Raw genomic sequence first — 21,321 nt, 5'->3', positions numbered from 1 at the left:
CAGTCTCGAGGCTCAGTGCTGACCTCTGCTCACACTAAACAAAGCTTATCTTTCTTCTCTATCAGGGCACTTCTGACAACTGGGAAAACTATTGTTTTCTTTAAGGGTGGAATGTTCTGGGCTTCTTCAACTGTTCCTTACAAGACATATTTTCCAGATTCTTTACCAGCCTAATTTTGCTCCACTATATTCCCTCCAATTTACCTGAATCTCTCTGAAAATCTATTTTCTAGAAATGCACATAGCATGCTAGGTGTGGTACCAACAATTAAGGACAGGAAAACACAGATCAGGATTATCACTCCCTGATTTTAGATGGATACTCCTGTTAACACCACCTACCAAGGATCTCATGGGCTATTTAAGTAGCTTGATCGGCTTTGTTGATTATAAGGTAGATACCTCATGAGTGTCAGTGGGAGCATTTATGGGGTTGCCGACTCACCTGTGTCCTTATTAAGGAGATCCAATTCTTGTGGTTCTGGTTTGGGTGGATGATCTGGTTCTTGGTGCCTCTGGAAGAAATGAGATGACACTGTGGTGAGGGTCTTGAGTGGGAGGTCAATGTGAGGATGGATACTACAGTGAGATTCTTTCAGGGACAGGACAGGACCCTAATTACAGTAGACCCTGCCCATGCCTGGTCCATTTAGGCGCCTTCCTTCCTCACAAACCTCAGGTGGTGCTCCCTTGGCCCCGGGAGGGGTTTCTGGGGTGTGATTTCTCATCATTGCCCAGGCAGCCCTCTCTGAGAATGCTGGTTGATGCTGGTTGACCTTCCCTCATTCTTGCAGCCTGGATCTTGCTGCTGTCCTGAGGCACAGCCTTGCCCATGTCCTCCCTCTCCTGGGATTTGGCTGTTACCGTTTCCTAGCTGTTGTCTTAAGGTGTCCTAAAACTTCCAGTCCTCTCAGGGTCTGTGGCCACCTCAACCTCTATCCAAGTTCCCTTCAGAGTGACGTGGTACGGTAGGCAGAGCATCAGAAACCCACGCCCTGTGCTTATTCTCCATCCAAAGGGGCTGCTTCTGCCACTGTGAAATGGGGAGCATCCCACTTACCTTGCTGTGAGGGAGTGAGACATGATACTCAGGATGCTGTGCTGTCTTGCCTATCCTCTCTTAATTTTTAGAACATAATGGGTATGAATATCACCAATTTAAAAACGAGAGGCCGAGACTGAGTGAGGTTAGGACTTGGTCAAGGTGGCTTAGGAGACAGCTGGCAGGGCCCAGCGTCTGAGCCTCACCTAGTAGACACTTTAGCCACCCTTGGCAAATTGGAGGCTGAATCTGAGATCAAGAAGTTCTTGATGCAAAAGGGTTTTCTACACCACACTGCAGTGCCAGTGCGGCCCCGGTGGCACGAATGAGGTTTTTTTTTTTCTGTCTTTTTTTTTCTTTCTTCCAGTACTGAGGATGGAACCCTGGGCCTTGTACATGAAAGGGAAGCACTCTACCACTGAGCTCCACCCTAATCCAAGCAGTTTTTAAATGGGAGAGTTGGCAGGGGTTGGCAAGCAAGGATGTTGAAAGAAATTATTTGTAGATTGTCACTATCATTTTATAAAATGGAGGGCATTTTAACCTTCCAAAACACAGTAAGAGAAACTTGAGAATGATTCTTCCAGGGTAGGGGAAGGGGAAATGATGCTGTCTTAAGATCTCTCTCTCTCTCTCTCTCTCTCTCTCTCTACACACACACACACACACACACACACACACACACACACACACTTTTAAATCATTCCTTTCAGCCAAGACAGGGGAAAAGTTGGTCAGGGTCTGGCTCTGGTCACTGGACCAAGATGGGGGTGGCGGAGGGGTGTGTGTGAGCCCAATTGTAGCTTTTCAAGACAGTCTAAAAAGAAAAGGGAGGGAGATCTTCTCGACCCCGTTTTAAGAAACACTTTTAAAAGGCAGTCCATGAAAACATAACAGAAATATTCCATTGTGAATGATCACGATAAAAGAAGAACATTATTTTTCAACTATGGTGACAGATTTGTAAAAGGTAGAGATTAGAATAAAAATTATTAGAAATTTCCTGAACCTCAGGCCCACTGCAACACTGCTGGGGGGTGGGGGGTGGTATGTGGGGGGGAAGCATACTTGTGACCGAGGAGGGATGGTAATCAAGGGGAAGCTTCCAGGACTGTGTGCTCCTCCCCTAATACCAGGCAGGGCCCACTGAGCTAGGCTCGCGCCTCCCCCAGGCCCTGGCTGCCTCCTCTGCTCTGGTTGGGCGGGTCTGACTGTGCAGCTCCCTGAAAACTCCACCCTCTCTTCCCGGGGAAGCAGAGGCTGGCCCAGGCACCAGCCAGAGAGGCAGTCAGCACAGGAATCTGGGGAAGTGACAGGAGCCAGCCTCCCCACCCTAGGTTGGAAGAAGAGTTGTCCAGAGGCCGTCCCTTCCCTGTTGCCACCACTGTTTATGTTGAACCTGGAGAGTGTTTTTTACAGGGGGAGGAATGCCTGGATCCAAGTCCTGGCTCTTCTACAAATGAGGACAAATACCACCTCCCCATCCCCTGCCCCAGGCATCTGCTTCCCCATTTTGTGCAGTGAGGTGAGGAGGTCTGCTAGTTTAACTCAGGTTTGAGGTCTAAGGGTCTGATCTGGGCTCCTCTCAACAGCACTGGGAGGCAAAGTTTATCATAAGCAAGGAAACTAAGACTGTGGGGGCTGAAGAGACTATCACCTGGTGTTTCCGTGTCCAAGTGAGTACTCAAGCCAGGTGTGAGAATCCTAAGAGAACACAGAGCAGAGTGGTTCAGAATGCTGGAATTCTAGAATCAGACAGATCTGGAATCAATCCTAACCCAGCACCATGTGACTGCATTGCCTTCTCGAGGTCTCAGTTTCCTTATGAGGTTGTGGTAGGATCCGATTAAATAATGCACCTGTATCATCTAGCACATTCTAAATATAGCCAAAGGTTCTGATAAACATGGCAAGAACAAAGATCACACAGAGCTTTGGCACATCTCTTAGGCTGCCACCAGGTCTCCCATTGTATTATCTGAAATAAGATCATAAACTCAGGAAACTTCTCTCAAATAAGAACCAGCACAGAATGGCGGAGAACTCTTCCCCACAAACAGCTTCTAGGCCACAGGCAGTATGAGGACCTGTGCTCCAATCCCCCAGAGGCTGAGCAAACCTTCCCCAGCAAAACACCCTCAGAATGACATTCAAGGCTCATCACAGTCCTTCCCCAGTTGACTGCCCCTGTAATTTTTCTTAAAATGTAAATATTTACACACATCATTTGTTGTAGAAAGTATGGAAAATACAGAAAAATATAAAAATAAAAATCTTCGGGCTGGGGATGTGGCTCAAGTGGTAGCACGCCCGTCTGGCATGCGTGCGGCCCGGGTTCGATCCTCAGCACCACATACAAACAAAGATGTTGTGTCTGCCAAAAACTAAGAAATAAAATATTAAAATTCTCTCTCTCTCTCCTCTCTCTCTCTCTCTCTCTCTCTCTCCTCACTCTCTCTTTAAAAAAAAAAAAAAATCTTGCTACATAGACATAATCCCAGAGAAGGGTGGCATCTATTCTTTACCTATGTATCTATATTCAATTTTGGAATTTAACATCTACTTTTCTATAACTTATTTTTTCAAACATATTATGTGCATTCACTACGCAGATTTGACTATTCTGTAAATTATCGATTTTTTTATTGGTACATAATAATTATACAGAATAGTGAGTTTCATTCTGGCATATTCATATATGCACATGACACAATTTGACCAATTTCACTCTGGTACTTCCCCTTGCCATCCCCTCCTCTCGTCTCCGGATCCCTTTCCTCTGCCCTAATAGTCTCCCTTCTGCTCTCACAAGATCCCTCTTTTTTTTTTTTTTCTTTCTAGCTTCCACTTTTGAGAGAAAACATGACTCTTGTCTTTCTGAATCTGGCTTATTACACTTAGCATGGTGCTCTCCAGTTCCACCCATTTCCCTGCAAATGACAAATTTCATTCCTTCCTTATGGCTGAATGGAACTCCATTGTGTATATATACCACCTTTTCTTTACTGGTGCATCTGTTGACAACACCTAGGCTGGATCCATAATGTGGTCCTTGTGAACTGTACTGCTAAAAACATGGCAATGCATGTGTCTCTAAAGTAAGTGTTTTTAATTATTATTTTTTTTTTTTGAGAGAGAGAGAGAATTTTTTTTAATATTTATCTTTCAGTTTTCGGTGGACACAACATCTTAATTTTATGCAGTGCTGAGGACCGAACCCAGCGCCCGGCGCATGCCAGGCGAGTGTGTTACTGCTTGAGCCACATCCCCAGCCCGTTTTTAATTCTTTTGAATACATACCAGGGAGTGTGATAGCTGGACCATATGGTGGTTTTATTTTTTGAGGGGCCTCCATACTGATTTCCATAGTGGTTATACTCATTTACATTCACACCAACAATGTATGAGGGTTCTTTTTCTCCCTCATTCCCACTGGCATTTTGTTATTTGTGTTCTTGATGATTGGCATTCTGATTGGAGACAGAATCTCAGTGTAGCTTTGATATGTATTTCCCTTATAACTAAAGGTATCTAACATTTTTTCATATATTTAGTGGCCATTTATACTTATTTTGAGAAGAGTCTCTTTAGTTCATTTTCCCATTTATTGAATTGGGGCTATTTGTTCTTTTGATATTAAGTTTTTGAGTTCTTTATATATTCTGGATATTAATCCTCTGTTGTTTCTAGCAAAGATTTTCTTCCATTCTTCAGGCTCTCTCTTCATGCTGCTAATTATTTCCTTTGTTGTGCAGAAGCTTTTACACTTGATGCCATCCTGCTAATACCATTAATTCCTGGCATCATATAACACCTAAGTTATAGGTGTTTCTATTGAGGAAGTTGTTGCCTGTGCCTATATTTCCCTGTTTTCTTCTAGAAGTTGCAAAGTTTCTGGTCTTTGTCCTAGGTCTCCATTCTGAGTTGACATTTGTGCAGGGTGAGAGAGAGGGATCTAGTTTCATTTTTCTATATATGGATATTCCTTTTTCTCAGCACCATTTATTTAAGGAGCTGTCTTTTCTCCAATGTATGTTTTGGCACATTTGTAAGGAATCAGATGATTGTATTTGTGTTAGTTTGTTGGTGTGACTTCTATTCTATTCCATTGATGTGACTTCTATTCTATGTGTCTTTTTTTTTAATGCTAGTACCTTGATGTTTTTATTACTATAGTTCTGTAGTTTAATTTGAAATAAGGTGTTGTCATACCTCTAGCACTGTTCTTTTTACTCAGAATTGCTTTGGCTATCTATATCTTTTTATATCTTTTGCTTTCCATATGAATCTTAGGACTGTTGTTTTCTAGTTCTATGAAGAATATCACTAGTAATCAGTAAGACTGCATTGCATTGAATCTATGGATCACTTTTAGTAATATGGTTATTTAATTTTTATTTTTCTGTGGTATTGGAGCTTGAACCAAGGGTCCTGTGTGTGCTAGGGAATCACTCTACCACTGAACTACACCTTTCCTTTTGTTTTATTTTGAGATAGGGTATCACTAAGTTGCCCAGGCTGGCCTCAAACTTTTCGATTTCAGTGGTATCTCTTGAAATATTCCCCCTTTTTTGCCTTTAATTTTATTAATTTGGCTCTTCTCTATTAGCTATTCTTATTAAGGGTTTATCAATCTTGTTTATCTTTTCAAAGAACCAACTCTTTATTTTATTAAAACTTTGTATTTTTAAATTGTCTTTTTTCATTAATTTCAGCTCTAATCTTCATTATTTTTTTATTTCTACTGGTTTTGGAATTGGTTTGTTCTTGTTTTCTAAGAACCTTTGGTGCACTATTAGGTTGTTTATTTGAGATCTAATCTTTAACATAGGCACTCATAAGATTTCCTCTTAGAACTGCCCTTGCTATATTCCATAGGTTCTTGTATCTTGTATTTGTATTTTTGTTTGATTCTAAGAATTTTAAATTTCTCCCAATTTCTTCAATGACCATTCATAATCTAAAAGTGTACTATTCAATCTTCATGTGTTTGTATAGTTTCTGTAGTTTTTCTTGCTGTTGATTTCTAACGTCATTCCTTTAAGGATCTGATAAGATACAAGGAATTATTTTAATTTTTTTTTTGTATTTGCCAAGACCTGGTCAATGGCCTATGACATGATCTGTTCTGGAAAAAGTTCCATGAGGAGCTGGAAAAAAAAAGTATATTCAACTGTTGTAAGATGAAATATTCTGTAGATGTCTGTTGCATCTATTTGCTCTATAGTATGTTTTAACTCTGTAGTACTTATGTTAATTATATATCTGGAAGACCTATCAGTGAGAGAAGTGTATGGAAGTTACTCACTAATATTGTACTAGATCCTATCTAAGCCTTTATATTGCATAGTGCTTGTTTTATGAAATTAGGTACACTGACATTAGGGAATAAACATTTACAGTCATTATATCTTCTTGTTGAATTGTTCCCTTTACCAATATGTAGTGACTTTTTTTTTTTTTCTTTTCTAACTTTGGCTTGAATTCTGCTTTGCTGAATTTGAGAGTAGCTACTCCTGCTTGCTTTAAGATCCCATTTGCATAGACTATCATTTTCCATCCTTTTACTTTCTGACTGTGCATATCTTTGTCAATGAGGTGTTTCCTATAGGCAACAATATTTGGATGTTTTTAAATCTAGTCTGAGAAGTATATCATTTAATTGGATAACTTAGAACAATTAAATTCAGTGTGATTATGGAGTTATGCATTACTTCCTGACTTTTTGTTTTACTTATAATGTTTGGTTCAACCCTAATTCTCATTTGCCTATCTACTCTTCTAATGATATTTATTCCTTTCTGAGATCTCCTGGTTATTTTAAACTTTTTATTCTGTATGTAGGAATGCGTTAAGCATCTTCTGTAATGCTGGTTTAGTAGTCATGAATTCCTTTACTTTGTCTTGGAATGTTTTTATTTCTACTTCAATCCTGAAAGATAACTTTGCTGAATTACTAATCTAGGTTGGCAGTTATTTTCTTTCATTGTTCAAAATACATCGTTCTGAGCCATCCTGAATGATAGCAGTTGAGAAATCTGCTTTAATTCTGATTGGTTTGCTTTTAAGTGACCTGGTATTTGTCTCTAATAGCTTAATTTTTTTTGTTCTAAAATTTTGGCAGTTTTGGCATTTTGGAGAGGTTCTTTTCTGGTCTGGCTATTTGAGATTGTAAATGCCCCCACAGTGTCCATCTCATTCCCCAGGTTTGGGAACTTTCTATTATTATTTCACTGAATAGGTTATCAATGTCATTAGCCTGTATATCTGCTCCTTTTTCAATACCTATAAGCCTTAACTTAGATCTCTTAATTATGTCCCAGAGTTCTTATATATACTGATCTTGATTTCTTATTTTTCTTTATTGCCATCTGAATGTTCAGATTCACATATTTTTGCCTTCACGGCTTGAATTGTATCTTCTGCTTGAGCTTATCAAGTGATTAGACTTTAAACTGAATTTTGTATTTGAGTTTTTCATTTCCAGGATTTGTTTGGTTCTTTTCCAAAATACCTCTCTTAATTGAAATGCTTTTTCATATCTTTTATTTTCTCCCTTAGTTCATTAGATTTTATTTTAATTCATTGATCACTTTAACAAACATCTTTTAAAATTCTTGGTCCAGCATTTCATCTTCTTTGATATTCATGAGTTCAGTCATTAGAGAGTCATGGACTATTAGATATATCTTAATTTCTTTTTTCTCATGTTATTTGTGTTTCTATATTGATATTTGCCCATCTGCTAGAAGGGGCAAATTTAATATTTTTTTGCTGGTAGCACTGAAACCCAGGGCCTCCTACTTGCAAGGGAAGTGCTCTACTACTGAGCTACATCTTCAGCCCTGTGAGGGTCTTTTTTCAATTTTATTTTTTATTAGATCTTTATGGTTATACATAGTAGTTCGGCTCATCCTGATAAACTCATACATGAATGGAATTTGGTTCCAGTTCAAATTTACCCCCTTTTCCCTCCCTTCTCCCATTCTCCTTTCTCTATTCTACTAGACTTCCTTTTGCTCATCTATTAATTTGATTGGCTCTTTCTACCTGGGCATAAAGGTGAGGCTCCCTGTGGTATATTTATATATGCACAAAACATGATTTTCTAGAATTCATTCTGCATGGCATCCCCTTGCCTATCTCTCCACTCTTGCCTCTTGAGCTCCTTCTACACTGATCTTCCCTTTATGTTATTCTACCCTTCTCTTCCCCTTTCTCTGAGAGTCATTTTAGTGAACTGCTTTCTCTTTACTATCTGTCTAGGGCCAGGGGTATATATATGTCCATGTCAAAGTACCCACTCAAGGTGTTCACAGTACTATGAGAGGAGATGATGATCACCTGTAACTAACTATGGTGAGAGCATATCATATACTAATAAGCCATAAACATACTTAAAATGTTCTCTATAACTCCACTATTTCAGAAGTGGAAAGGAGAATAATACTCCACAAAGGCCAAAAAAATATTTTTACAGAAAATAAAATTTTTATTAAACTATACAGAGCATGAAAATAAGAAACAAGAAGCAGAAAAGGAAAAAATATAAGCAAACAAACAAACAATAACAACAACAACAACAATAACAACAACAAAAAAAACCCACAGGGAGTCAGGGAGGGAAGAGAGGCAGGAGAAGAAAAAAAAGGGAGAGAGAACCAAAAAGAGAAAGAAGAAAAAGAATGAATAAATCCAATTAGCACATTCTGCATTCAAAAAACTGGGGGAGGAGTAAGGAGAAAGAGAAAAAGAGACATCAAATAAAGAAAAAAGGAGGAGAGAGTATGGGAAAGAGGAAGGAGAAAAAGAGTGAACAAATCCAATTAATATTTTATATGTTTAAGCAAAACAGGGATGTGGGAGGGAAGGGAGTCAGAAAAAGAAAAATGAGGGAAAGAAAAAAAAGAGAACAATAATACAGTGAATAAGTCCAATTAACAATTTACAACAGTAAAGAAAAAATATGTGTAAAATTGGATTAAGGTATGCAATGTCAAAGAGTGTGTGTGTGGGGTGGGGCATGTCAAATCAACACAAAGAAAGTAAAATCAGTGAAATAAAAAAAGCTAACAGGTATTTGATTGAGATGGAGGGATTTCTTACTGGGTCTTTCAGTTTTGGATCACATAAGATCCTGGGAAGTGTTAATGCCCAGGCCTTGACTGTGAACTCTTGAGTCTCTGGGCTGGAGGTAATGACCACACCAGCTGTCTCCACACTGGACAGGGGAGCTCTATATTTAGGTCTTCACCTCTCTAGCTCAGCCTTCTGCTGCCAAAGCTGCTCCCAACTCATGTTCTGGTGCCTCTTCACACTGACCTCAACCCAAACTCCTCTGGCACTAACCTGGCAGCTCCAGGGTTTCTGTGACTTTTTTTTTTGTGTGTGTGTGTGTGTGTGTGTGTGTGTGGTGCTGGGGATCGAACCCAGGGCCTTGTGCATGCGAGACAAGCACTCTACCAACTGAGCTACATCCCCAGCCCTATCTCCAGCATGGCTGAAGTGGGTCTGAAAAGTCTATGACAATTCTATCCTGGTACTTGAGATCTGGACAGAATAAACTATGCTGGACTGTAGGTGGTATGTGTGAGCCGGCATAGTTCTAGGCCACCAATTTCAAAAGACGTGCTATCAACCTGTCACAATCTAGAGCTTGCAATGGGTTTGTATCACAGTCTCATTCCTGAGCCTGAGTTTTGGTCTGGGCATCGGCTGACAAGTGGAAAAAGAAAAAAAGAAAAGGTGAACATGGGTTCTTGGGGCTACAAAAAGCAAATTAAAAAAAGAGAAGAAAAATGAAAGAAAAAAGTGAAGGATTTCTGATCTCCTATGCATACTTCCTAGAACCAACAAGACAGTTCCCCTCCCCATCCCTTGTTGAATCTGCAGCAAGTGCCTGCAAGCACAGGTATGCATTTCAACCTTGCCGTCTCCTTACACCACATCTAAATCTCTCTTCTGATCAAACTGCAGCAAATGCATTAAATTAATAACTCAAGTAGAGTATCTTTATGGATAAATTTAGTCATTTAATCTACTGTTGAGTAGATTACTTCCACTTTTAATTTGCAAATTATGCTTTCATGAACATACTCATTAATAAAATTTTGTCTAGGGCCAGGGATGCAGCTCAGTGGTAAACCTAGTTCAATCCCCAACACACACACACACAAGGTAAATAAAATTTTGTACATATCTAATATTACCAGCTCTACCCTTTAGAGTCTACCACTCCACTCACCCACAAATGACAAACCAGTCAGCCAATTTCATTACAACTTTGTCAGCATGGAATATTACATTATCCTTTACTTACAATCATTGGAGAATTTGTTAGGTCAAAACCAAATCCAAACAACTCAGGGCTACCTGTGGAACTCCTGGACCAACACATACATCCATGTGTAAAAGACATTTCAAACTGCTCAGGACCATCCATCCCACCATGACACACACCAACTCTTTTTCAGGCTTCTGGGCTCTCTCTTGGCCTTCCTGAGGGCTGGGTCAGTCCAGGCTCCCGCAAGAGACCTACACCTGGTTGGCAGTCTGTTTCTCCTGTCTGCCAAGGGGCTGCTTGAGGATGGGGATCACTTTTGAAGTCCACTTTGGTTTTGCCCAGTATCTGGTATAATGCCTGGAATAGAATTTCCAGGAATGTAGTCCTTTTTTTTAAAAAAAAAAAAACAAAACTTTTTATTTTATTTATTTGTATATGGTGCTGCTGAGGATTGAACCCAGTGCCTCACGGATGCTAGGCAAGTGCTCTGCCACTGAGCTACAGCCGCAGCCCAGGAATGTGGTCTTTGGAAGACCTGGATGAGAACCACTGCTTCATGTGATCCCCAGCCCCAGATCTAGACCAGTGGAATCCAAGGGGACATGTGCATGCTGGGAATCTATCCAGGTGATTCTGAAGCTCTCAAAAGCCTGGGGACAAATGGCCCTGAACTAAATCGAACTCACTAAGCAACTACTGAGTGGAAAAACCCCCAGGTTGGGGACCAGGCCACTTCCTCCTCAGAGGAGCAGAGTGTACTCTGTGGTGGGAGAGGACTGGAGCTGTGAGGGGGACAGGAGAATTTCCAAAGTGGGGTGGGTGGGGAGGCTGGGGACTAGGGTAGGGCATCCGGGCTGAGCTCTGAAGATGGATGGCCGCTTCCTGAGTCATCGGAAACCTAGGAGCAAGAGAGCTGCAGAGGAGGCAGCTGGCAGGGGGAGAACCCTGGATGGAGGCAGCCCAGGGGATCTGGTTCTAGTTTGCCTGTGTGACTTAAATAAGTTATTTGCCTTCTTCAGACCTCAGTTTCCCTATCTGTGAGGTCAGGGTTTCCTCAGCCTTTCTCCTAAGATGACTGATAGAAAGCCCCTGGACCTAGGTACACACATGGCTCTGAGTCCAGCTGCTTGTGGAGCAGACCAGGGCCCTCTCATGGAGGAATTCTGGTCTGTAGCAGGGTGCAACTGTCCAAAGCAGACAAGGAATCAGGCAGAATGACCGGGCAGCGCCCAGAGCAGGGAAGAAGACCAACAAGCTCAGAATGGGCCTGGTAAGACCTCTTAGAATAGGCTCACATTATGGAGGGGAAATGGACCAGTTGAGAGGGGTCTCCCCTCCCCGCCCACACCAAGGAAAAAACCTGATAGGATGTGGAAGGAGACTCAAAACCAAATCACAGGAGAGGCCTATAACAGAACAGTAGTCAGTCAGCTTCAAGAGCAGGTAAGAAACTGGGCACTGTGGTGCACACTGGTAATCCCAGGTACTTAGGAGGCTGAGGCAGGAGGATTGCAAAGTTGAGGCCAGCCTGGGCAATTTAGTGAGAACTTATCTCAAAATAAAACTTCAAAAAACGACTGGGGGATGGGAGGGAAAGGGAGGGAGAAGGGGAATAGCAAGGATGGTGGAAGGAGACGGTCATCATTATACAAAATACATGTATGAAGATGGGAATTTGGTGTCAACATACCGTATATACAAACAGGATATGATAAATTGTGGTATAAAGGTGTATTAAGAATTCTAATGCAAAAAAAAAATCAATAAGAGAGTCATATATAATGGCATAATTTGGCGTGAACATATTTTATATACATAGTTATGAAAAATTATGCTGTGAATGGATAATTATGAATGTAACACATTCCATTATTGTCATGTATGTAAGAAAAAAAAAAAAAGACTGGGGCTCCATCTCAATGGTAGAGAGTTTGCCTGGTATGTGTGAGGCCCCAGTACTACAAATGAATGAACAAAACAAAACAAAAAGGCAAAAAACACACAAAAATAATTAAAACAAAAACCTTGACTGCTCTCTTCACCTCAGCAGAACTGTCATGGACAGAAGCTGCTCGTGTACCCTTTACAGCCTCAGATTTCAGAACTGTGGATAAGCACCAGAGGTTTCAAGGAAAAGTTTCAGTTCCATAGAAAAATTGCAAAACTGTCCCTCTAACAAGGTTGCCTCATTGGAGGGTGGGGTACGGTGGTAGAATGAGCCCTCTGTCACTAGGCACATGCAAGAAGAATTTGGAAAGGAGAGAATTATTTTTCAGGTTGGATTGAGTGATCTTTGAGGATATTCCACCCTAACTGTCTGGAATTCTATAAAGTGTGCCTGATGTTCAGCAAGTAAGGCCCTCTGGTAAACACAAAGCGGTCAGCTACAGTAGGTGGTACATAAAGACCACCAGTGTCACCAGAGCCTCAGAGTACTCTGCTGAGTGCTATTCAGGAGGCGGCATTTTGGGGTGAGTGGGCACAATGCTCAAGCCTTTGGGGTAGTCTCAATTCCCCCCCCCCCAAATTTTGATCCTTGTAAGGCAAGACTGAATCAAGCAGAAGTAATTTGGATAGAAGCTACTCCCTCCCTTGGGAGGTCTGGGAGGCCACAGCCTTCCTGCAGACAGGTGGCCTAGCCCTTCTTTCAGAACCACCACTCCATGCTTCAAAGAGGCCCGTCCTTTTGGGGGCCTTTGAGGCTTTTGTGTATTTCTGATCAAGTGCTTTGCATCCTGATTGGAGAATTCAGTATCCAAACGGCCCTGAAGACTTCCATCTGGCTCCTCCTTTGTCCCATGTACCACTGTCCTGGCTCTCCTTGATCACATAATTCTATGCCACGTATCTTAGTTGAAGAAGGGTTATAGGAGACCAGGAAAAAAAGGGCGGGAAGGGACCTTGGAGGTGGTTTATCTCAATACCCACTTCTTTTTTTTTTTTTTTTCAGATGGAAAATCTAAGGCCTACAGGTGGGGCTGGGCAGATACCTGGCCAGAGGCCACAAAGCAGGGAACAAAGTCCTGAGGAGAACCCAGATTCACAGCTGAGCCAGGAGCCACTCACTTCCATTTCTCCCAGGCACATATATACCAGATTTATCCAAATAGCTGGGCCTGAAGGGCAGAGGTGATCCCCAGTCTCCAGGGACTCAGGTCACAGAGTCCTCCACAGTGTCAGAGCAGCCTTCCTGGCGGCTGGACTCTGTTCTGGGTGGGGCCCCAGCATCATTAGTTTCAGATCTGAGCAGCTGTAGGCAGAGCCCATTGGCTCAGGGTAGAAGCAGGAAGGGGGTGGGGGTGGAGGCCCAAGAGGCCCCCTCCAGGGCCTTTGGGGGAGGAAGGGTGGGGTTTAAACTGTTGAGAGCTATTGAGAAATTTCAGCCATTCACAACCAAATTAGAGAGATTCGGTTGGAAGAACACCATAAATACAAGCCTTAGTTTCTACATCTCTAAGATGGGCAGAAATATATTGCCACAGTAATGCCTGAGTTTGATTTCATTTCCGCACTCCCAGGGTCACTAAAGGTTTAGTTGGGTCCCTTTACTTTCTCCAGTATGTGGTCAACATCACCCATGGCTTGCTGAGGGCGTGATCCTAGGTGACTATACAACCAACTTAAAGTTAGAAGGGCCAGCTGGGGTCCCCAGGGCCCCCAGAAAAATCACAAGCACAGGACGGATGTGGTCTCCGGAGCTCCTATCTGACAGAGTAGTGAACTAGGCCTCAGGGGAGGAAAGAACTGTTGCTCCTGTGCCACCCCCAGACCGCGGCAGGCAGAGATAGGAACTGGGAAGGCCTTCAATCAGGGCCTCACTTCCCGGATGCTGAGGCCTACAGAAAGGCCTTCCAATATAAGATATTTATTTTCTTCCTCTTCAAATTCACCTTTTCTTGTCCTATACCAGTCTCCCAGGGGTCTGCCAGGTCTGGTCACCACAGGGGGCCTGGGTGGCAAAAGTACTCAATGCCATTTCTGCATCTGGGTCAACCCTGCCATCAGAGGGACCCTGAAGGAACTGGAGAGAAAATAGTATCAGTGGCTGGGCTGGGGGCGGGCAGGGCAGGGCAGAGACAGGCTGAAGGCCCAGATACAGTGCCATATAGCCATCTCTCTCCCCAACCCAATGGCAAACTAGGCACCCAGAGTCCAAACACTGGCTTGTCACTTGCTTGCTCTGTGACCTTGGGTGAGCACCCTCCCCTCTCTGGGCTTCTGTTTCCTCCTCTGTGTGGCATGGTGTTGGGCAATGGGGACTGTAAGAGCCCTTATGGTTTTGTCATGCCACAGATGGGGAAGAAGAGACAGAGTGAGGTCATCTTGTTATCTCACCCTCTATCAACCTGTCAAGCTCCCTTGCTCTGGGCAAGGCAGGGGCTGGCCATGACACACGCAGCTGTCAGCTCCTGTCATGGAGAAGGCTCCTCTGGAGGACAGGAAAGGAGGGGCCCTTGCTTGGGAGGGCCTGGGTGCGGATCCCTTCATACCACCCTCTGTTCTTCAGGAGCCCAGATCAGGGTGGTAGCAGGAGGAAGCCAGGTGCAATGGCACACCCCTGTAATCATAGCTGCTCGGGAGGCTGAGGCAGGAAGATTGCAAATTCAAGGCCAGCCTGGGCAACTTAATAAAAACCACTTCAAAATCCAATATAAAAAAGGGCTGATGATGTAGCTCAGGGTAGAGTACCCCTGGGCTCAACTCCTAGTACCAAAAATAAAAATAAAAACATGTTGGGCTGAGGGTATAGGTCAGTGGCAAGGTATTTTTCTACCATGGTCCAATCTTCAGCACTGAGAAAATAAGTGTGCAAAATGTATGTCACCAATGGTTGTGTCTCAAAGATGATCAGAGTTAGGAATTTTCCTAATGCATTTATAAGGTGTCCCCTTATAACACAGACATATGGCCGAAACCTCCTATCTTTCAGAGTACCATGTGTAAGGAAGCCTTTATTGGCTTTAGCTGGCATGATTTGGGGGCATTTAAAAAAAAATTTTAGATGCTGATGGACCTTTATTTTATTCATTTATTTATATGTGGTGCTGAGAATCGAACCCAGTGCCTTGCACATGCTGGGCAAGTGCTCTGCCACTGAGCCCCAGCCCTAGCCTCACTGTGGGCATTTTTCTGGGTTGGGCAAAAACTACTAGCTCAGAGGTCATGCACATGCCACTGTGTTCATAATAGTTGGGGCTCACTGCCTCTGCATGACTGAACAGGCAGCCTCCTCCCATAGTCCCTGACTGTCCCCCGCTTGGCAAACCCAGCTAAAAGTTCAGATTCGCCCATCCCTACTGATGGGGTGTCAAGGGCCTGCTCCTATATTCCTTCTGCCTAGGACACCCTCCCACATATCCTTGCCCCACCATGACGGTCTCACCCCTACTCATCTCCAAAACCCAGCCAAGATGCCATCAGTACAGTGATTTTCCCTGACCCCAGAGTCACTCTAGTCCCAGGTTAGGAAGAAAACACAAGGATGCTCAGAGGTAGGAGTGGAGAGTATAAACAACCAAATGGGCTAACCAAGCTGGGGAACAGCCTGAGCACCGCAGGTAGCCACTTAAAAAACATCATTTTCCATGGACTGTTTAACATGGGAAATGCTGCCCAAGAATACTAAGTAACTAGAAGATAATCACACATTTCCACTTTTATAAAATATTCACACTCATGCATATTATATACTTAGGAAAGATAGTAGAAAGAATGACACTGAAATGTACACAGTGGCTATCTCCTTGTGGTAAGGTTAGAAGCAATTAAAAAAAAGTTTTGTCTTTTTTTTTCCTTCTTCAATGCTGAAGATCGAACCCCAGGGCTAAGAAAATGTGCTAGGCAAGCGTCTCCACTGAACTACAGCCCCAGCCCTTTTTCTTTTCTTTTTAACATATATTTTTAATTTATTGGTGGACACAATATCTTTTTTATTTAATTTTTACATGGTGCTGAGGATTGAACCCAGTGCCTCGCTTGTGCTAGATGAGTGCTCTACCACTGAGCTACAACCCCAGCTCTTTATTTTCTTTTTGAGACAGGGTCTCACTATGTTGCTTGGGCTAACTTTGAAGTTGCCATCCTCCTGCCTCAGCCTCTGGATTAGGCGAGATTACAGGTATAAACTGCTGTGGCACCACCAAGCCTGGTAATGTGTAAGTTTGATAATTTTTTGAATTTAAAAATTTTGCCTTTAAGCACAATAATCAGAACAATTATATTTCTGAAGAAGAATCTTAATATTTACAAGTCCTAGGCTTTCCAAAATGTCATGTGACCTCTGCTTGAACCCCCTCCAATGATGGGGAACTCACTACCTTTTGAGGTCTTTTTTTGGCCACTTCTTCCTCACAAGAAGTAGCACCCCCATCCCCAACTAGCCACAGTCCTGCCTTCTAGAACAACAGAGAACAGGCTGCTTCCCATGCACCTTGACAACAGATGGCCTGACTTTGGGCTGCATCTCCTGTGCCTGTCCAAGAATAAGGTCTCCCACACCCCTGTTTGCTTTCCTTGGATACAATCCAGGCAGTGATTCCGTTAAAGTCTAACTTTATGTCTGTGCCTCACTACCTTTCAAGTGTCCACCACCTGCCAAGTCTGGCCACCAGGGGACTGTCCATGCATTCTTTCACAGACTCTTCCTGTAACCCAGGGGTGAACATCATGCCTGTCTTACAGATGAAGACACCGAGGCATGGAGGAGCCAAGTCATTGCCAAGATCCAGATCACCTGAAGCTAGGACTGAACTAGCACCTCACCCAGAATCCGGTGTGGCTGACACACAAAGGTTTGCCAAATTAAATAATAATAATAATAATTAATAATAATGTGAACTCAGGTCTTAAGCCTGTACCCTTAGGGTCTGTAGGTCCATTTCAGAATTACTGATGCCTATGCCAGTTGCCAGTCTCTTCAGGGTCATTTCTTTTCTCTTTCCCTCTCACCTGGCCTGCTACATGGAAGGGATCAGGAATGTTCTCTGCAGAACTGACAGGCCGAGTACCTACCTGTTGCCTGAGGCTGGTTTTGGTAGCAGTGGGGAGAGCCTCAGAGGCCCTGCTTGGGGCTGTGGTGAGGTAGTCAGAGCCCTGGGGAGTGGAGAATTCCATCCTGACTGGATACCTTAGTGGCACACACTGGGGGTGGGCCACTAGCTGCCTCCCAGCCCACATCCACTCGTCCTGCTGCTCAAAGGAGGCCTGTATCCTCTTGGGAGGGAAATTCCTCCCACTCCGTATCACCCCCCAAGTAAACCCACAGAGGTTTGCTTCCCTGGCCTCTCCCCACTGCCTGGCCTTCTCCCTAGTTCTCCAGAGGGAAGTGACCATGTAAGCAACGATCTCTGGCCAAGAAGAAAGGTTTAAGCCCTCAAAGGTGGTGTGCGCTTGTAATCCCAGTGACTTGTGAGGCTGAGGCAGGAGGATGGCAAGTTTGAGGCCAGCCTGGGCTCAACTGTTCAGTTTCGCTCCCAGCTGGCTTTCTGACTTTGGATACACCGCTCCTCACCGAGTCTCAGTTTCCTCAACAGTAAAGTGGGAAAGGTTCATCCCACAGCTTGGCCCAGCTGCCAGGGCTTTTGGGAGCCTGGGCAGGATGTGAATGTTCTCTGAGAGGTACCACTCAGGGTGAGTCATTATTATCGTGACCTGGCCCTTCTGTAGTCTGAGTTCAGTTTTGAGCATCTCATCCTTGAAGTCCCCCTCCCTGCAATGGGCTGATAGCCTGCTGCGGATGGACTTGGGAGCTCAGCCAGGGGTTGACACATGAGTGAGAAATTAGGCAAGAGCACAAGCTACAGATGGAAACAGCCATGAACTTTAAATAAAACCAGTCCATAAGTCCTGGCATCAGGCACCACGGGCCACAGAACTCAGCAAACTGCACAGGGACAGGGACCTGGGGCTGCTGAGGCAGGGACGCCACAGCAGGCCCTTCTGAGGGTCTTTTGTGACAAAGAACTTTGTAGCCATCAAGAAGTCACTGGAAGTGCAGGGGAGCGTGAAAATAAACACCGAGCTAAGCCAGGCACATTAGTGTAGGTCTGTGATTCCAGTGGCTCCGAAGACTGAGGCAGGAGGATCCCAATTCAAGGCCAGCCTCAGCAACTTAGCAAGACCCTGTATCAAAATTTTAAAAAAATAATTTAAAAAGAACTGGGGATGTGGCTTAGTGAAAAGTGCCTGTGGGTTCAATCCCCATTATCAGAAAGAAAGAATAGACATTGGACTAGCTGAATGCAGTGTCACACCCCTGTAATCCCAGTGACTCTGGAGGCTGGGGCAGGAGGATTCCAAGTTTGAGGCCAGTCTTAGAAACTTCATGAGACCCTGCCTCAAAATAAAGAAATAAAAAGGGCTGGAGATGTAGTTCAGTGGTAAAGTGCCCCTGGGTTCAACCCCAGTACAAATAAAAAAAAAAAAAAAAAAAAAAAAAAGAAAAAGAAAGAAAGGAATAAAAACACGGGGCCAGGTGGATGTCTGGGTTTTGCTTTATGTCGCTCTGTGACCTCAATCAAGCCCCTTCCCTTAGTCTTTAACCAGGAAGAACTGCAAGGGTTTTTGGGTCAGAGATTGGAGATGTTTTTGATCTGAGAATAGACGTGAAGCAAGAAAAACCAGAAGGCATTATATTTGGCACCAGAACTTGTCTCCCTGGACTAGGTGCAGAGCAGGGAAGAGAATCGTGTAGCTTGGGGACAGTCCTGAGCACCTGACAGGCAGGAAAGCTAGGCACAAGCAGAACAGAAGAGAGAGGATTAAAGTTCGTTGCAAAATCATTAAATATTGCCACAGTTGGGGGCTTCTCAGGGTCTCAAGGGGGACTGATGGAAAAGCTTAGGGACCGTCTATTCCCACGGGGCTGGGGGGATTGGGACAGTTAGCAGGAGGGAAAGGGGCCAGAACTTGGGGATCCTCCTTTCTTTCTCAGTGCCTCCTGTTGTCCACTGAGGACATTGTCCTTCTAGCTCCAGGCTCTGACCTTCCGGGCTTGTTAGACCCCAAGGGGCAGCTGGTCCCACTGCAAGAAACCTGAGTAGAGTCCCCTGAGCCCTAACCCAGCTCCAGGCCCCTTGGGGGAGGGACAGGAAGGGAGGACAGGGCTGCAAAAAGCGGTAGATCCCCTCCCTCTTTGGCCCCTCCCACCTACCCCAAGGGCAGCCCACATGCACCGGCTCCAGGGCCTGCGAGAGGCCCTAGACCAGCGCTCCTCAGCCTCTAAAGTGGGTAGTAACCCCCTGGGCGGCTCGTTAACCGACTGGTTAGTTGAAGCACCTCTGGGCAAAGCCCTGAGATCCTGCATTTCTAACAGGTCCGGGATGATGCCGATGCTGCAAGTCCGTGGACCACTCCGGGCAGTGGACCTAGAGATCATCTGACTCTAAACGGGTGGGAAATCCGAAGGCTCAGAGAGGTCCAGCCTCTGGTCCATAGCCACACAGTGAGCAGCCCCAGATCGAAGGGAGAGGACACCTGCCACAGACACCAGACATTCCCACCCACACACCCGAGTCGGCGGGAGTCCGCTGCAGTTCCCGGGGCCCGGGGGCCGTGTTTGTAAACTCCGCAGCTCGGGGCGGCTCAGCCCGGGCCGGTTCGGAGAGCTGGCTCCTCCGGGCAGAGCCTCCCCGGTCTCCGCACGGCCTCTCCGCGTTCTCCGGCGTGCCCCGCGGACCCGAGGGAGCCGGGGCGCAGAGTCCCCCGCGGCGGAGCGGTTCCGCACCCCCCGCCCCTCGGAAGGCAAACTTCTCCGCCCGCGCCCTTTACCTTTTTGCGGGCTGTGCAGCAGCTCAGTTTGCTACGTCCGCAGCCCATCCTCCTCCGGGGGCTCCCGGACGCCGCCTCCCCACTCCGGGGCCCCCAGAGGACCCCGGGGTCCGGGCACGGCTGCCCGCTCCACGCCCGCCGACTAGGGCTGCCGGCTCAACCCTGAAACTGAACCTGGAAGCGCAGACTTGAGCTTGAGCTGGGGCGACCGCGCGCCGTAAATACCCGAAGAGCAGGGCCTCTGCTGCGCGCAGGAGGCAGGTGACCAGAATCTCTCTAAATGACGGGAACCTCAGGTTAGGGCAGAACGGATCTGTACAGGGGAAATGGATACTTTTTTTTCTGGCCCTCGGCTGAGTTAGGACTACGGAATAAACAATTTTAACAATTACTTGGTAAACACAACAGATAACCATATATCCAGGGCAGTTTGTGACCAAGAGTTTTACACATATTATGTTTATTCCTTGGCATAAAAATGTCTTGCAACGAAGATATTATTTCCTCAATTGTACAGGTGAGGAAAATGCAAAGTGAGAGATGAAAAGTGAGTTGCGTATGGTGATTAAGCTAAGCAGCACAGCCCAGTTAGAACCTTCTCCCGAACCCGGATCCGAATCTTCGAACCACTTTCGTACATATAAATGATGATACTGAGCTAAATTGTAATGCCTCCTTGCTGCTGGGTGATAGCTTTTTCCAGCTTGCAAAGCATTGTTACATGTTACTCTGCCCATCATAGGTCAGACGTGATGCAATAATGAACATGAAACGTCAGTGTCTAGCAAAACAAATTTTATCGTTTCTCACTTTATTACTAGTCAAGGTTTCTGGGAGAGCAAGGCAGGAAAAAGATACCAGTTTTGAAAATCACTGTGTGTGTATATATATCTGTGTATATTAGAAAATTAGGCCTCCCAACTTTTGAAAAGATGGACAGATGAAAGGGACTTAGAATCCTGAATAGAAGAAGAATATGCACCCTCAAAAGACTTTCTCCCTCTACAGAGTATAAAATCAACTGCCAGCAGCTCAGGAAGCTCAGGCAGGAGGATTGCAAGTTCAAAGCCAGCCTCAGCAACTTAGTGAGTCCCTGAGCAACTTAGTGAGACCCTGTCTCAAAATAAAAAATAAAAAAGGCTGGGGATGTGGGGCTCAGTGGTTGAGACTCCCTGGGTTTCATCCCTGGTAGCAAGCAAAACAAAACAAACCGACACAAACCATTACA

General features: G+C 44.6%; 1 protein-coding gene across 2 annotated transcripts in view; it reads right to left on the bottom strand.

Moving 5' to 3' along the window:
- The window catches only part of Ccdc69 (coiled-coil domain containing 69), a 42,985-nt gene extending 22,707 nt beyond the window's left edge, over nucleotides 1-20,278 (bottom strand). The window contains exons 1-3 of one of the 2 annotated variants that reach the window (XM_076856421.2): nucleotides 20,203-20,278; nucleotides 20,094-20,153; nucleotides 446-515 (exon numbers count right to left, since the gene is read on the bottom strand). In XM_076856421.2, the coding sequence (XP_076712536.1) occupies nucleotides 446-515; nucleotides 20,094-20,141 (118 nt within the window). In that variant the 5' untranslated portion in view covers nucleotides 20,142-20,153; nucleotides 20,203-20,278. Of the gene's footprint in view, nucleotides 1-445; nucleotides 516-20,093 lie in introns of both variants that reach the window. The other variant, XM_076856420.2, reaches the window with a different exon arrangement.
- Between the last annotated feature and the right edge of the window lie 1,043 nt (nucleotides 20,279-21,321).

Source organism: Callospermophilus lateralis, chromosome 5 (genome assembly GCF_048772815.1).
Source record: "Callospermophilus lateralis isolate mCalLat2 chromosome 5, mCalLat2.hap1, whole genome shotgun sequence".
Taxonomy (NCBI): domain Eukaryota; kingdom Metazoa; phylum Chordata; class Mammalia; order Rodentia; family Sciuridae; genus Callospermophilus; species Callospermophilus lateralis.
This window is presented reverse-complemented; position numbering and strand designations above follow the sequence as displayed.